General features: G+C 37.1%; 2 protein-coding genes across 9 annotated transcripts in view; one reads left to right on the forward strand and one right to left on the reverse strand.

The window, feature by feature from the left end:
- The window catches only part of KCNIP4 (potassium voltage-gated channel interacting protein 4), a 384,702-nt gene extending 380,682 nt beyond the window's left edge, over positions 1-4,020 (forward strand). For all 8 annotated transcript variants that reach the window (XM_085223403.1, XM_085223406.1, XM_010710338.3 and 5 more), the window contains one exon: positions 491-4,020. In XM_085223403.1, the coding sequence (XP_085079529.1) occupies positions 491-538 (48 nt within the window). In that variant the 3' untranslated portion in view covers positions 539-4,020. The remainder of the gene's footprint in view (positions 1-490) is intronic.
- Positions 1,425-17,324, reverse strand: PACRGL (parkin coregulated like). The gene is made up of 9 exons (XM_085223408.1): positions 17,184-17,324; positions 14,806-14,936; positions 12,968-13,035; positions 11,926-12,016; positions 6,944-7,078; positions 6,087-6,194; positions 5,060-5,140; positions 2,885-3,001; positions 1,425-1,832 (listed from the first exon to the last, which is right to left on the reverse strand). Exons 4-8 carry the CDS (start codon positions 12,010-12,012, stop codon positions 2,945-2,947), a joined length of 468 nt encoding a protein of 155 aa, XP_085079534.1. The 5' UTR covers positions 12,013-12,016; positions 12,968-13,035; positions 14,806-14,936; positions 17,184-17,324; the 3' UTR covers positions 1,425-1,832; positions 2,885-2,944.
- Positions 17,325-17,682: the final 358 nt, after the last annotated feature.

Consider the following 17,682-nt stretch of genomic DNA (forward strand, 5'->3'; position numbering starts at 1 on the left):
TGGGTGACTCCGGACAGGTGCCTGGAACTGGAGCATTAACACTTTAACACCCAGTGCACTACATGATGTTATGATGTGGAATACTGACAACCAAAAACTAACAGGCAGAAGAACTTTGTTATGGTAAGGGTGATAGAGCATTGGAACAGATTACCCTGAGAGGTTGTGGAGTGTTATTCTATGGAGATATTGAAGTCCCAGTTGGACTCTTCTACCTGTGTGATCTAGTGTAGGGTACCTGCTTTACCAGCAGTGTTGGACTCAATAATCTCCTGAGGTCCCTTCCAGTTTCTGCAATTGTCTGCAAAACTAGGAGTATATCCATTAAACACTTTTTTTCTGCTAAAAATTTCTCCAAACAAGCTGAAAAACAGGTATTGTCATTACATGCGTACAGTTTGTTCCACCTAATTTCACTATAGATGTTTGCCAACTGTATTTGTAATGGTGTATGATTTTCATGTTTGCTTTGTGTGTTTGTTTTTCACAGGATGAGAATATAATGCGGTCCATGCAGCTCTTTGAAAATGTGATTTAATGAAGGCATTAGGTCAACAACTAATGGACAAATATAAGCAATTCTGCAACATAATCTAAAAGATGGATTTCCCACTTTACCATAAATAAAGTCACTCAGCTTTATACTGAGACATGCAATATGCAAATAAGTCTTTTTTTTTTTTTAAGTTTTCTCCCTAAATCTTTCAAAATTATACATTTTAGAACTTCAGCAGTGGCTACTTAGCAAGATTGTTCTGAGAAGTCAGTGCTTTATTTCAAAACCCCTCAAAACAGAACCTGACATGCATCTTTCTTTATTATCATTCCAAACCTTAGATAAAATAGATTTAATCAAACAAGGAAATTAAATTCTCTTAGTTTTGCTACACATTTGTACTGGATTCAGCTTGGGGTGTTTGAGCATACTTACTAAGTCTCAGCTTCTAAATTTACACAGAGGCATTACTCTGTATTTTCTTTTCATGTTTGTATGGTGTACTCCTCATATTTTTAATTAATACTTTGAGTTAAAGTGCTATCATTAATGTCCAGTGCACAGCTTGCAGCAATTTCCTTTCACATTTGACTTGCTTCTGTCCTCTTCAGGAACACCTCCCAAACCTAATAAAATAGGTAACTTGAGAGGAAGAAGTGTTAAACAACAAACACATTTAAATTACGACTGTTTCAGTAGTTCTGTTCCCTAACAAATACTGGTAAGCTTCTATCAAGCATGCTTATCTAGTAAGTCTGTGTTTAATTTATCATGGCAAAAATATCAAGGTGTTCTACATACTGTACTTCTAATTCTTAGACATGTAAACCAAGTTCTTTGCTTAAATTAAGAATCTTCTGAATTTGAATTTTTTTTATGAAAAAAACTTAACTTGTTCCTACCACTGTTTCCATGAGTATGTGTCTTGTTGCCTTTAATAAAGTAAAAAAAAAAAAAAGTTATTTTAAAATTTTCATCCCTTTTCAGTGCACAGAATGAATATCACTAGGCAGTAACATCTACTAATGACTACTAGACAAGCTAACATCTGTGTCAGCATTTTTGTAGTATCTTTAAGATTCAGGATGAAAAAATGAAGCTTCAACTATACAATATTATATACATGTGATAATTGCATTAAATTTTTTAGGATAATTTCTTCATTAAGATTGGAGAAACCTAATTATGAACCTAGATAAAAATGTATGTACCTAAAATATACTAATGCCCCTTCCAGTACATGTAATTTTTAAGATATATTGTCCAGAGTTTTATGCCAATACCTTCCAATAGGTGAAATGCTTTCAGAGATAGGCCAATCTTCATTGTGACATTGCTGCAGAAAACATGAAATGGGATTAATGATGTAGAAAGAATGTTGTAAACATTCTTTTGCAAGAAAAAATCAGGTATCTATTCTGGTGTAGAGATGGGATGTTAGAGGCATGCTGAAGGCTGCTCTGCTATCACCAGTGTAGGATAAGAGTAGTACAATACATGTACACCTGAAATTTGCTGTAGAGTGTTTGTGTAAACTAAGTGTGCACATTTTGTAAAAAAATAATATAAGAAATAAAGTAAACAAAGAAAAGCAAACAGCATGAGCATTTTTTGTGTTGTTAAAGAAATAGTTCCATTTCTTCAGATATAAGATTTCTGCCAACAAAATTTATTTCTTTAAAAAAAAAAAACTTAAATACATATATATTGACTTAGAACTGTTCTGAATTAAATTTAATTTAGCCAGCCAGCAATAATCTTCTTAATATTCTGAAATTGTTTTCACAAGATCAAGCATTATTTAACAAGACCCGCTGAACGACATTTTGCAATCAAACTCAATTACAATAAGGGACAAATGTTGCTCTGGCTTCTGACAACAATGTGCTGGGCAGATCTTGAGCAAGTTCCCTGTTCACTACGTGTATAGTATGTTCAGCTTCAAAAAAAGCTGACTCTCAAAAAAGTCTAGGTGGGCTCTTACAATTCTGTGTCTAATCCACTAAGTCCTGATGAACCAGAACTGCATGCACATGTGCCTATGGCACAGAATAAGAAGTTAAATGTTTCAAAAGTGTATGTAATTTAACACAAAGTTAATTGCCATTTAAGTAATTGAAGCCAAATTATTTAATGTTTCACAAATATACAAAACATATTATTCAGATCTATTAATGGAAATTGTAATTTATAACAAAATATAAATTTATATTTACTCTGCTTTTGAAATAATATCCAATGTCTTTGTAAGCACAATGCATACATAAATAGCAGTCAATAGAGAATTAATAGAGTCTTTCATAATCATATATTCACAACTTATAGGACTTTTCCCACTCTCCATTATACTGAAAAAGACTGTGATTAATTTAAGAGAATATAGCATACCACGAAGTGATGTTCACAGGCAGTTTATCTTCAGACTTGAAATCACTATGGATTTTTTGTTCAGGGGAATACAGAACAATAGGTTGGAATTTTAGATTTGATGATAGTCACCGTTGCCTGATGATGAAAATAGAATGCATTTAAACAAAGTAAGGTGCAGTAGCACTACATTTGAGAGTATTCATATCATGTCTATAAACCATATAATTCAAAACTTTTAGTTGTCTTTACTGCTATGAAACAAAATGTTAGAAAATTAAAATGCATTATTTACTAAGAAATTTCTTTTCAAAAGAGTTGAAAATAGTGGACTGAAAAAATAACTGCATTGTGATAACTAACGAAGGAGAGTGATGTTCTGGAAGAGATTTCCAATAAAAGTACTGATCATATATACATTGTAACTCATTTTATAATAGTGGATAGATTCATTAGTTGTACTACGTAATGTCATTGACTGTGATCACAACTTAAGTGCTTCTTTCCAGTTTTTTTTTTGTCTTTTTCTCTTAAAGAATTTTTAAAAATGTGCAGAAAGACCACACAGTAATCTGATTGGCAACAATAAATTACTGGACAGAGATAATGGAGGTGGCTTAATGATTTACTGGATCAGCTCTATTATCTAGACCTAAATTCTCAGAAAATCAAAATTAAATGTAATTTTCCTCCTCTTATCTCACTGAACACAAATCAGAAACTTTCATGCTGGTCTGTGACGATCATATAGTCTGCAATATGAACATTCCTACTGCCCTTAAATGAATATGAGTACCCCTAAAAATGAGCTGCTGCCTATTGGTTATATGGTTGCTTATTAAGAAAAAAAGGCTCAGAAATGGTAAGATCTACATTTAGGGTCCCTACCCTCCATGTGATTTCTGTTCTTTATCAACGGTCATTCAGTTTCATACATGCAACTCCTCATGGGGTCATCAGAACAAATACTTTCAATTCTGGATGAATTGAGCCAATGTTTTCTCACTTTTTCTTCTCTCCTTCTCGATGAACAATGAATAGCACAACAAAAGTTGTGAACAGAATGTTTAGCATTATAATACTTTTCTGTACTTTACTATTTAAGGTTTTTTTTTTTTTTTTTTTTTTTTTAAATGTGTAGCAACTGAGGATCTTAACCTCTAAGTTAATCAAGATGGGCTAAAATGTGAGCACCTGATTTTCTTAGTAAGTGACCTAAGTACTAAGCTATTAGGGAATGGACAGGCATCGGCAATAATAGCAAACTGTTTCTTTTAGCAAGAGTTAAAAGAGTGCTGAGGAAAGCACTTAGGCTCAGAAAAAGGAACACATAGCCTTCATCCCGGGTGCACTGAAGGAAGGCAAATATTCAGCCTGAGTCAGGTGTCAAAAGGGGCCAGGAGCAATTTGCATTTAACATCTGGTGAATACATGGATCACTCTTCACGGGTATCTACCCTACTCTACGGTCTGTACAAGAAGCCCTTATGCTTAACTCAGCATGAAAAATCTACTTCGTAAATGCTGCAGTGCCTAACTTGGACTAAGGACTCATATACAGCATCCTGGATATTAACCCACTCCACACCCATTCTAAACCCTGGGAAAAGACTTTCCAGAAAAGCAAAGAACTCAAAAGAAAGAACAGAGAGTGACTTATTTAACCACTAAGGATGCATAAACTTCCCACCAAGAAGAATAAAGTTTTCCAAGCAAATAATATTGGTAGGGATCCACATGGATGGATGCTGGTTCTGCAAAAGAGTTTTTCAAATGTGGATTGATGCACTGTTTGAGTATGGCCATTCAGTTTCTGATGTAGCTATTGATCCCCTGGAATATTTTACTGAAACATTCTCCTGTGTTTCCTGCTCTGAGATTAAAATAATGGTGAAGACAAATAAAAGAGAGAAATAAAAAAATGGGAAACAACAGAAGCTAACCAGCAGAATGCGCTTCATGCAGTGTAGATTTAAGGTCATTTCTATTGTCACTTAATACCTCAAAAGTACTAAAACAAGTATTTTTACAGTGGACTAGAATTGCCACAGTTTAGTTTAAAAAAAATCCTGTTTTATACAATATGAATAGCTGTGACATGTTCAAGTAAGTACTTCTCTGAACAGGGTTATTAATCTGTCTTGTCAAAGATGCATTCAAGTGTGCAGTTTACACAGTACTGTCTGGTCAACTCACCTTTCCACCATATTGCTCCAACTTTTGTAAAGCAACAGTGATTTTTTCTCTAAATTTCTTGTCCATTAATCTCCTTGAAAGCTATTGGAAAAGTAAAATAAGGAGGTCTGTAGCCCATTCTCTTTTCTTTAGGAAATGAGAGCCAAAAGAAACATCATTTTATAACTTGTAGCTGATGTCAAAGTATATGGATCTCAGTCAAGGCAGAAGGAGTAAAACGTTAACTGTTGAGTTTTCTTTGAATTTAAGTTTTTCATCTGTTAGCCAAACAGTTTAAAATTTTTTCTTTTAGCAAACAAATTTGGAAGAGGAATCAATCATTCATTCATTCATTCAATCAGTCATTCTTGAAGCGCTATCCACATGAAAAGTTAACATGCTTTTCATGTGTACTGAAAGGGATTTACTATAGTGAAAATACTTAAAAAAAAAAAATATTGCAGAATCTCTCTTTCTTTTAATTTGCTGTAAAAATTCTGTTTGGAAGAAAGCTAAATTAAACCATGTCTATCTGATAGAGGAGGGAAGTCTACAGGGGAAGTCTACAAAAGGATTCAGTATAAAAATACATTCCCCATTCAACTTGAAGTTTACTGAATAAAACTTCTATGTGCAGAATTCCCATCTGAAAGAAGTAGAAATATTTTCCTGTGATAATTTATTGACACTTTCACAGATTTTTGAAAATGTTCACATTTGAAGTACAAAACTCATTTAGCAATAAACATAAATATTGTTTCAAAACATAGCATCTATTTCACCTCAGGCTCAGAAAGTTGAATCTTTTTTTAAACAAAACACTTCAATTATTCTCAAGTTTCCATTAACAACAGGTTTTGCACAGTTAGAACTTTTGAAGTCACTATACTCTTCAGGAATGATGGACGTGCACAGAGAAATACGTGAACTAATGCTTTTCATGGAACTGCTGAGTCTTCTAATGTTATCTATGCAGATATTACAGTAAACATCTCAACAAAAGACCCCAAAAATACATATAATCTCTTACTACAGCATTAAAACTTACATTTGTGAGCAGATGCTTAAGATGGTCGTTAAGAGATGGGCCAACAACAGCACTCAGTTGAACTAAAGCATCTAATCCCCTTTCAAATACTTCATCATCTGAATGGGCCTTTGAGGGAAGGAAAACAAACCCTGTCAAATATTCAGACAAGTGCACAAACTCTTCAATCTCTATTTTATGATTGCATTTTTATTATTATACTTTTAATCAACTGAAGCTACTAGAAAACCACTTATTTTTTATAATGTTATAAGCAGTTCAGAAATATAATACAACTGAATATTGTCTAGATTTAATAATTAAATGCAGAGGTGGTTTTTTTTGTAGAAAGTAGAAAACAAAAGCCTCCACAATTTGTCTGTGAAATTATTGCATGTAATTAAAAAAAAAACAAAAAACAAAAAAGGAAGCTGCTAATTTATGCTCGATATGCAAATAAATACATTCAGCAAGCAAAACTATATCTAATATTTCACTTTTGAAATATATCCTATGTATAGTGCTGCACAGCATATTAGGAAGAACTTTTTAAAAATGTGGATATATCAAAATTGGGAACCAACATTTTAGTTGAAAATGTAATGAACTCAGAGTAATTCTTAATTCATAATAATCTTTGTTAGAGAAACACAGACTTTCTGGCTCAATGAATTTAGCCCTGTCAACTAAAGCTTTGTCACCTGTCAGCAACCATCATGCTCGTACCTACTTCTACAGTGCTTTGTCATCTCTACTGCTCCCATTATCAGATTAACAGTGACTGGAAGAACAGACAAAAATAATTCTTCTAATTCTAAAAAAATAAATAAAAATAAAAATGTATCTGTGAAAATCTCTGCAAGAGGAGTAAGACATACCAATGCAGCCTTTAACACAGGAACTAGACGAGGCAACAGGGGAATGGCTTTTTCAGTAGCACCTTCAACCAGAAGTAATTCTTTAAAACCCTCCTTTGAAACAAATGTATAGGGATGCTTTGTCTCTTTCAGACCCTGGTGCAAATGTAAAATATATTCTCTTAAAAGTTATTCTTTTAAACAGAACATCATTAAAAAAGTTCCACATAATGGAAAGACAGTGTTTAGATTCTCTTACATCAATTCAAAACATAAAATACACTAACTCCACCATGTGGATCCACTGAGTACAACTCTGATCACAAAGTATTCATTTTTCTTTTGAAATAGTGAATATTAAAACCTACGTTATGAATATTGATATTTTAATCACTATTTGTACTTCATTATCTTCAATCTACCTACCCGGAGGAATTTTTCAACAAGGCTATCAATAGAAGATTATGTTATATATGTAAATTATTTCCATTTCATGAGGGAAAATTAAATAGAAGGTGAACAATGGAAAGAAAGACAGCACCCCCAGCAATTGCAAAAATTGGTGAATGGTACAAATACACATGGTGACCTAAGCAGCAGAATTCAAAGATTAAATCTGTAAAGGAAAGAAGAAAGACTTCCACCATCCAGGAACTGCAAGCTACTTTAGGTATTGACAGCTTGTTTAATCTTTCAAAGGAAATGAATGCTCTGGAGGCATTCAAGGCCAGGCTGGATGTGGCACTGGGCAGTCTGATCTAGTGACTGGCAACTCTATCTATGGCAGGGAGTTTCAAACTAGATGATCTGTGAGGTTCTTTTCAACACAGGCAATTCTAGGATTCTATGAAAATAAAAGCCTGCTCTACAGAATGCACTATATTCAACTTCTCTTAAGACTCCAGAAACATATTTGGCTATAAACAATGCTGATGAAACATAGGAATGTGAACATTATAAACAGTGTTTATTTTCTTTAACTTATTTAAAGAATCCTATTTCCACTGTATTAAATCAATCTATTAGCAAGGCTACTCTTAATTTAACAGGTGGGTTTTATACACCCAAAATATAATGAGTTGTTTATAAAAGAACCTCCAAACTCACAAATGAATCAAAGTATTTTGTTCAATGCAATCTTGTATGTGGACAATAGTTCAATGATTAGGTACAGCTACCTAGCTCTTCCAAAATGCTTTGACTAAAGAATTAGAAGTGGCAGTATTCTTGACTGTCTTTATAGAATGACTTGGGCTGAAAGGGACCTCAAGGATCATCAACACACACAAGATCTTCATGTTGCTCTTCCATATATACGGAAATTTTGGCTAGTTTAGCTGGTTTTGAAATATTATTTGCAACTTAAACAGATTATAGTGTAAAATGCAAGGGTTCATTTTTTTTCATAGCACACAAAAGGCAACTTTCACTAAGCATGTGAAGTAGTTATCTAGCTCCACTTTTCTTAAGGGCTAGGTCAACAGAGTGCCTTGTACCTTTTGTACCCCTGTACCTTAGGGAGGGGAAATCTCTACGGATTTCTGGTCAGTATTAAGATTTCTTAAAAATAATAATCAGATCATTGAAGTTAGTGGATAACCTTCAGAACAAGTATTCATTTTTACTCTCATCTGAGCAAGATATACTTACTGGTAAACTGATGTTTTAGAACACTTCCCTTCCTTGTCCTAAGTGCCAATTTATAGCTTAACAAGGAATATGTAATGAATATTAAATCACTGCTGCAGCTAAGTAACTGTCAGTAAATCATGAGACCCCTAATAATTCCTTAGCTGAACTTTCCACCTGTAAGGAAGTCTGACTAATTCAGTGATTCTCAAGTATGGATCTAAAAGTGCAAACACATCCAGCTCAACTTAAAGGGTTAACTTATGTAACAGATAAAAATCTAGCTTTTTGATGAGCACAGAGCTCCAAAAAAGCCACTGCTTTATACTGCTGAATACAAACTAGTACTCACAACACACAATTTATTTACAAAATAATATAGCAGCACCTGATACTACTAAAGAATTAGCATTTATATTATACAGAAAGCTATCCAGCAAGTTCTTACTTCTGTGAAGAGCCATCTCCAAGAGCAATTTGAAGCCTGAGTAGCAAACGTGTACAGTTGTGACAGTTCCTATGCCGAACTATGCTGATGATTTAAGAAACTCAATATAGGTAACTATAAAAACTAAGAACAAAAGGTTTAAAGCTGATTTTCTATCACACTGTCAATGATAATCTATACTACACTGAATATGCTTCAGATTTAGATGCAATCTCCTACGGTTAGCCTCTAAGCTTTTATATATAGATACTATGCTATATTAAAGTTTAATGTTTCTAGCCTTTAATAATGTTGAGAAAGTTTCAATAATGTTAAGCGTGCTCATATTTCTTCCCAAATCCATATATAGACAAAAAGTCAATCCAAATAGTTCAGAATGCCTTGAAGGAGAAGGTAAGTCCAAAATCTCTCAGTAAATATATTACAAGACCTGCTCTGAAAGAAATGTCTTCTATCTCATTATGCTGGCCCACAATGTTAGAGGTGGATGTCGGTGGTAAGGCAGTAGAAACTGGATCTTCCCACTAAACTAATATTCCCTTACACTTTTTTGATGCTTGACAGATGGTAACAGATGGTGCAGAGCCACTGCTGTGATGGCACGGGGCAGAGGCTGGCCACAGTGCAAGCTGTGCTGAGCCACATGGGGCCCAAGAGTTGGACATGTGTGTCTTAAGTGATTCTTAGAAGACCCAAAGTGACTTTAGCTACAGTTAATAGCGTGTGTTATTGGTCAAAGATTCATTCTGTGTTAACATTAAGTATAACATCAGAGGAAAAGAAGACAGAGCCACGCTATTTTCAGTGGTACCCAGTGCCAGGGTAAGAGGTAGTAGGCAGAAACTGGAACAGAAGAGGTTCTGTTTGAAAATGAGTAGAAGCACTTCACTGTATAGATGATGCAACACTGGAACAACCTGCTCTCAGTGCCCCTGCTTGAGCAGGAGTTGGACAGATGGATCCATTGGTCCCCTCCCACCTCAAACATTCTGTGACTGTGTGAAACAGGAGGTAAAAGCATCTTGGAAGAGACAACCTCACTGCCTGGGCCAGAAAGCATCTACATAAAGCTGTTGGAATGTGACGAGGAAGATATTTAGGTAATACTAAAACACAAGCATAAAAACAATTTTGATTTCCATTTCTTCATAGGTTTCTGATGAAAGAAGTCACAACAGTGTCATTCATTCTTAATATTTAAAACACTGCTTCTCTTTGCATTCATCTTTACATTAGCTAGGGTTATGGACAATTATAACGAAAGAAGGAAATATCAAAGCATTCCTCCTCTTCAGGTGTTAACAGTTGTTAAACGTTGTAACTGAAATGCATATTAGAATCATAGAATCACCAAGGTTGGAAAAGACTACAAGATCACCCAGTCCAATCATCCACCTACCACCAATAGTTCTCACTAAACCATGTCCCTCAGTACAACATCTAAACATATCTTTAACACCTGCACCACCAGTGACTCCACCACCTCCCTGGTGGAGGCCCACTCCAGCGCCTGACCACTCTTTAGGAAAAGTGATACTTCCTTGTCCAGCCTGAATCTTCCTGGCGCAACTTGAGGCCATTCCCTCTAGTCCCATCACTAGCATCTAGTTCCACAACACTTGACACTGGTGACTCCAAAGAAAAAGGATATATCTGTTGCTAAAGCACATATATCTGTTTTAGAGATTGCAGCATGTGGTCAAAAGAGGAAAAACCATCCTTCAGTGACCTACACAAACAAGCAAAACTCTCTGGAGTACATACAGTACAGAGGAATGTCTGTGAACTACAATGGTCAGAAAGGAACAACTGCTTTTTATCCCTTCTATCTAAGTAAAAAGGATTTTTATGCAAAAGTTAGTGTATGTAGGCCTGTACCTCTTTCACACAAAGTTGTTTTTTTTTTTTTACCCCCCCTCATATTTAGTGGCGGAAAAATAGTGAAACATTTGCAGTGAAAAAAAGAGGACAGAAACCCACCAGCTGTCTTTTTAATGACCAAAAAACAAGTGAGAGAAAAATCTAACACAGCTCCACTGGTTTGAAATTACTCTTCATAGTACCCACAATAGATTTCAGCTGATGTTTGGAGGCGGGCACTTCTTTTTACACAGTGCACATTGTCAGGACCTCCAAGTAAGTAAAAACAGCCTATGACAGCTCAGCCATTTTACGCATAAAGATCACTGCAAAGGCACACAAAAGCCAACAATGTATTTTGACTGAAAATGAATTGGAATTCAGTTAAACTGACTACTGAACTGTGAATTTCAATGCTTCCAAAAGGTACAAGACAAAGAATCAATAGCTTTCCTGTGTGCTCTCTAACATATCTACTCTTTCTTAGTCCCAGGCAAATCCAGTCAGTGAATTTAGTCCTATATAGATATGGTGACTATACGATTGGTCTTATCTACAAAAGAGTTATGTTTTCACAGTCCCTGGATGACTTTTTTGGATTCACGTATGTGAAAGGTATGTACTGGAAAAACAAATGATCAAAAAAGAGGAAGAACACTTTGTGCGTGTTTGAGAGAACTGAAATCCTACTTTTTTTCTTCACAGAGTGTCCACATCCCAGATAAACGCTTAGGTCAGAAAGGACTGGGCTTGCTTTTAGTTTCTTATTTAACTTGTGTTTGAAATTAGGTTTGGAGACTGCCAGTACCTTAGTTACTCCCAAAATTATTTTAATTAAATCATGAAGAAGTAGACTGGCATTAATTAGCTTTTAGGAACACGTAGCTCTGAGACATTTTTATACATCCTTTGTTTCAAAGAATAAATCATAAATCACGAAGTCCAACTACAATAGCACTTAAATAACAGAAGCTGACGTAAAAATGTAGCTGAGTACATTCACATAACATTTCAGCACTACATGGAATAAATACTGTATGCTTATCTTCTCAAGAAGACAGTTTACCTCTGCCAGAGTTACAAGAAGAGGATCAAAAGGAACTGTTTCAAGAGGGCACTCCCAGTGCAGTCTGTGCTTTACTGATCCATGCATTAACCTACATAAAGAATTAAAGTTGGAACAAATTAACATATAATAATAAATGATTTATTTCTAACACTACTCATATTGAAATATTGCCATTAGTTTTTTAAGACTATTATGCCATTGTATACACAACCTCAACATATACTGCCCTCCTTAATGAAATGTGTAAGAGCACGCAGAAGTTGAATTATTGCAGTTTTCAAGATGGCAGTTTTCAGAATTCTAATCCCTACCACAAAGACATCAGAAAATAAGAATTATAGATCTCATCTCATACAGACACAGAAGATGCTCCCTTTGTAAAGCTATTCATTTTAATAGCTGTCAATAAACATTTCCCGCAAATACTAACTGATAAGAAAAAACAGCTGAAACTGTAAGAAAATTATACTGGAATTCTTCAGTTGATCCCGTATAAATGATTTCTTTAATATGTGTATATATATTTATGTAGTGCTCATGATTAATAAGTAATTATTAATTTAACTAATTCTGCATCCACTTGACAAAACACTGGAGAAAAGTGCTTATTATGTATGAGAATATGTAATAGACAAAGGGAATTCAAAATACCATAAAACACATGTAGTTTTGTTAATATCCAATATTGCTGAAAATTACAGAGTTGAAATAATCAAGATGTTCCCATATTACTTCCTGCAAACAAAAAGACTGCAAGGTGTTTGCTTAATAAAATGGCACTAATTTTATTATCATTGTTATTAGGGAAAGCACCTTTATCTGAAGAAATCAGCATCTTTCATGAAAGAGTTTTAACACTGCACAAAAAGAACAAAAAGAAACCATTATCAAACATATGGAAAATTGCTTCTTTCTTTGAAAAGAAATTAAACTGCCTAAATAGAAGAGTATAAAGCTGTGAATAGATGTTTATCTATCTGTGTAATTCTACCTAACCCTTACACATATAATAAAAAGGAAGCAAACAGAACTAGAATACCTGCATGGAATGCCACCTTTAGCATACGTAGCAGCAAACGCAGAAGGTGCTCTAGAAGGAGCAGCAAACTGCAAGGACACAAAAAAAGAAGAAAAAAAGTGTCATTTGTTTATAAGTTTCAATATGTTAAAACTGCAAATTATTGAGAAGGGAGCTTAGTTGCATGATTGTAAAAATAATTTGAAAAAAATCTGCAGATATAGGATGGAAAACACACATTTGATACATTTATCAAAAAAATGGCTTTACAGAATTGTCTGCAGAGAAAGTTGTAAAAATGAACTAATAATGTAGAATTCATGCTTTCCTGATGCAGTGCTCCCATTTTCCTATTTTGTCATGAAAATCTTAAGACTGAAATCCTATAAGTTCTCTCTTAAAGATTAAGGATATCTCACTTTCCTAACTGTCATTATATGCAGGTGTCATGGCTGGGATAATTTTCTCTGTAGAGGGTGGTATGGCTATGTACTTTGGATTTTTGATGAAAATACTGTTGATAGCACACTGATGCTTTACTTGTTGCATGGCAGTGCTTACACAGAGCCATAGACTTGAGCCTCTTACACTGCCCTGCTAAGCAAGTTGCTGGGGATGCACAAGAAGGAGCCATGGCCATAATAGTTGACCTCAAACTGCTCAAAAGAACATCCTGTACCATATGCGGTCATGCTTGGCAATAAAAGCTGGGATAAAGAAGGAGGGGACTTTGGAATAATGGTGTTTGTCTTCTCAAGAAATCATTATGTGTGGTGAGCTCTGCTTCCCTGGAAATGGCTGAAGACCTGCCTGCTGATGGGAAGCAGCAAATGAATTCCTTGTTTTTCTTTGACTGCACACACAGCTTTTGTTTTACCTAGTAAACAGTCTTTACCTTAACTCACAAGTTCTTGCACTTTTACCCTCTGCAATTCCTTTACCCACCCCACTTGGGAAGAGTGAGCAGCTGTGTGCTACTGAGCTGACACACAGCTGTGGGGTTACTCAACATCAGCAGGTAACATGCAGGAGGTCGTTTTGCTCCAACTCCGGCCTGATCTGAGTATACATGAAATTTACAAGTTGGCAAGATGTAGAATAACATCAAACATTGAGCAAGATGGCATATGGGCACTGAAAATCAGTGGGAGCTTAGTGTGAGGAAAGCCTACACAAAGTTACTTTTTTATCATATACATGCTTCTTATCAGTTTGAAATATGACATAATTTATTAGCATGATTGCTCAATGCTACTTTCAAGATTAAACAACTTGTCACAAAATATATAGCATGAAATACCAGGAAATCTTAATTTCTGTCTTTCTAGTGTTTGAAACTACACCAACACTAATAAAATTCTGTGCACAATTTGACTTTTCACTAACAATTAATTTGTTAGATTTCACGAGATCTAGATGATCTTCAAGATACTACCAGAGTCTTTGTTTCATTGCACAACATGGCACGGGTTATCAAAGCCATAGCTCTGATCTGTTTCCCTAAAGGACCAGGTGCCAAAATTTACAACTATATGAAAGAAACCAATAGAAAATCTCTTTAACTCTTGGTCCTAAATCATGTTTAGGAACATAAAAAGAAAAAAAAAAGTTGCCACTAAAGCCATATTTGTATCAAAACATCTTTTTAAAATAAAGTAATAAACATGTTATTACTCAAACATTTCAGCATGTGATTTAGGTTGTAATTTAGGCAACGTATGATTAATAACAAAAGTTTAGTTTAAATTATTAATATTGGACCAGAAGAATTATCTGCATGCATATCTTCAAGTATGGAATTTTTTTTCCAACAAAATAATGATTTTAAATAAAAAAAAAGACCCACCACCCATACATACTGGATCAATAGTTTTGGGATTCAGCTTGTCACTGGGCTTTGGCTGTGGCTTAATTGCAGGTTCTGGAGAAGATGGCAAAGGAGAGGAGGTCTTGCTTTTCTGTGCTGCAGCCTTTGCTTTTATCTGGGTGCCTGAGGACATTTTTAGAACATTACCACCTAGAATAGAAAAAGATTAAAAACATAGAATTCCATTCCTACGTGACAGGATATCAAGGGTTATAATCTCCAGGTCAAAAGACTGACATAAACAATGAAGAAAATCTGAATAAAGGAATCATTATTCTTCTTTATTTCTTAATCCTGTGCTGCTCTCCTTCACTTTGCTAATATTTTCAGAATATGGCCTGCTTTGGCAACAGATCTTTTAAAAAGGCCACAGTTAGGCAATGGAGTCTCTTTAGAACAGACAAAAAACATACACAGGATCTTTAAAGGTCATGTAGTCCAACTCCCCTCCAGTGAAAGACACATCTACAGCTAGATCTGATGCTCAGAACGTGGTGCAGCCTTATCTTGAATGTCTTTAGGGACAGAGCACCCACCATATCCCTGGGCAGCCTGTTCCAGTGCCTCATCACCCTTACTGTAAAAAAATTCTTCCTTATATTCAATCTAAATCTACCCTCTTCTAGTTGGTAACCATTTTGACAGGCTAGAAAGGTAGGCCTGGGTGAACCTGATGAGGTTCAACACAGCATAGTGCAAGGTTCTGCACTTGGGCCAGAGGAATCCCAGGCATCCATACAGACTGGAAGGAGCGGTCCTTGAGAACAGCCCTGCAGAGAAGGACCTGGGGGTCTTGATAGATGAAAAACATAACGAGCCAGCAATGCGCCCTTGAGGCTCAGAAGGCAAATGGATCCTGGGCTCCATCAAAAGAGGGGTGGCCAGCAGGGACCGGGAAGTGATTGTCCCCCACTAATCTGCTCTTGTGAGGCCTCATCTGGAGTACTGTGTCCAGGTCTGGAGCCCCCAGTACGAGAAAGACAGAGCTGTTGGAGAGGGTCCAGAGGAGGGCCACAAAGATGATCAGGGGACTGGAGCACCTCCCCTATGAAGACAGGCTGAGGGAGCTGGGCTTGTTCAGCCTGGAGAAAAGGCAGCTGCGGGGTGACCTCGTTGCAGCCTTTCAATACCTAAAGGGAGCCTACAAACAGATTTAGGTTGGATGTCAGGGGGAAATTCTTTACAGAGAGAGTGGTGAGGTGCTGGAACAGGCTGCCTAGAGAGGTTGTGGATGCTCCATCCCTGGAGGTGTTCAAGGCCAGATTGGATGGGACCCTGAGAAGCCTGGTCTAGTATTAAATGTGGAGGTTGGTGGCCGTGCATGTGGCAGGGGGGTTGGAGATTCATAATCCTTGAGGTCCCTTCCAACCCTGGCCATTCTGTGTGCGATTCTGTGTGATTTCCCATATCATATCATAACAGATCCTGCTGAAGAGTCTATCCCCTTCTTTCTTACAGCTCCTCTGTAGATACAGAAAGGCCATTATCAGGTCACCAAGGAACCTTCCCTTCTCCAGACTGAACAGCCCCCAATCTCTCAGCCAATCCTCATAGGAGAGGTGTTCCATCTCTTGGAGCATTTTTACTGCCCTCCTCTGGACATGCTTGAACAGCTCCATGTCTCTCCTGTACTGAGGACTCCACATTTGGACACAGTACTGCAGGTTAGTCCTCACCAGCACAGATCAGATGGGCAGAATCACCTTCCCTTGCCCTGCTGGCCACGCTGCTTTTGATGCAGCTCAGGATACGGTTGGCTTTCTGGGCAGCAAGGGCACATTGCTGACTCGTGTCCAGTTTCACATCCACCAGTACCTTCAAGTTCCTTTTGGCAGAGCTGTGCTCAATCCTTGTATTGGTAGTAGGGGTTGCGACAATCCAGGTGCAAGGCCTTGCACTCAGATCTGTTGAACCACATGTTCAGAAGCACTCAGACTCTCTCCACTTCCAAGAAGCAATTAAGATACGTGCAGAGAACTTATAATACTGTTTTAAGTAACAACAATTCTAGATGCATTTCAAGTCACTGCTCACACCATCACAGAAAATGCAATAAAAAAATAAGTGACAACTGGCAGATCAGCCCTTTGGGACAAAAGTAAAGATGGGAGTTAGGAAAGTGATGAAGGATATGTACAAACCAAGAGCACAGCTTTTGCTAAAGCTTGATACCTAGGTTAATCATCCTACTGGCAGAGGACAGACTTCACGCAAATGACAGGAACCCATAAATAGAAACGAGGCAGAAGCACATTTGAAAGATGTCTTTCAAAACAGAAAAAAAAGGAGGCCCGGGTTTGGTTTCTGGAAGCGACGTATAAAAGGCAGACTGGCAGTAAGCAGGGTGTAAAGGTGAAGCTGCTCACTTACCCCGCTGTATGAGCCCTCTCCCGGAGCGCAGCTGGGGCAGAGAAAGGGAGCAGCAGCAATGCCTCGTTTTCCGCGATCCCCCCGTGGCCCGGCGGCGGGCAGCCCCACGCGCGGCAACGCTTCCTGCCGGTTGCCGGGGAAACTATGGGCCGCCGGGCGCCCAACATTCCTCGGCAGGCCGAGCCCGGGGCGGGCGGAGCATGCGCGGTGGAAGGGCGTGCGCGGGACCCGCCTCCGGTTGGAATGGAGGGTGGCTTGCCTGAGGCTGCTGCGTGGGGGGTGAAGGTCGTCTGCTCGTCCTCCGTCACCTCAGTGCTAATATCTGCCACCAGCCTGCCTTTCCCCGTTACAGCCCAACTGTGCCCAGCCCAAGCCTTCCCCTTGGCTTCCATCAATAGTCTCATTGAATCAAGTGGACTGTGACAATATAAATAAAAATATGCTGAATATTACTTGCCACATTCTCTTTGCAGTCATTTCTGTTTCAATTATCAGTACA

This window comes from Meleagris gallopavo, chromosome 4, assembly GCF_905368555.1.
Source record: "Meleagris gallopavo chromosome 4, MGAL_WU_HG_1.1, whole genome shotgun sequence".
NCBI lineage: Eukaryota > Metazoa > Chordata > Aves > Galliformes > Phasianidae > Meleagris > Meleagris gallopavo.

Coding starts and splice junctions, on each gene's coding strand:
- PACRGL (XM_085223408.1), bottom strand. CDS start 12,012: ATGCATGGATCAGTAAAGCACAGACTGCACTGGGAGTGCCCTCTTGAA. Junction 7,079..11,925: donor TTCTTGTAACTCTGGCAGAG/GTAAACTGTCTT, acceptor CATTTGCACCAG/GGTCTGAAAGAGACAAAGCA. Junction 6,195..6,943: donor CTGTGTTAAAGGCTGCATTG/GTATGTCTTACT, acceptor CTTCCCTCAAAG/GCCCATTCAGATGATGAAGT.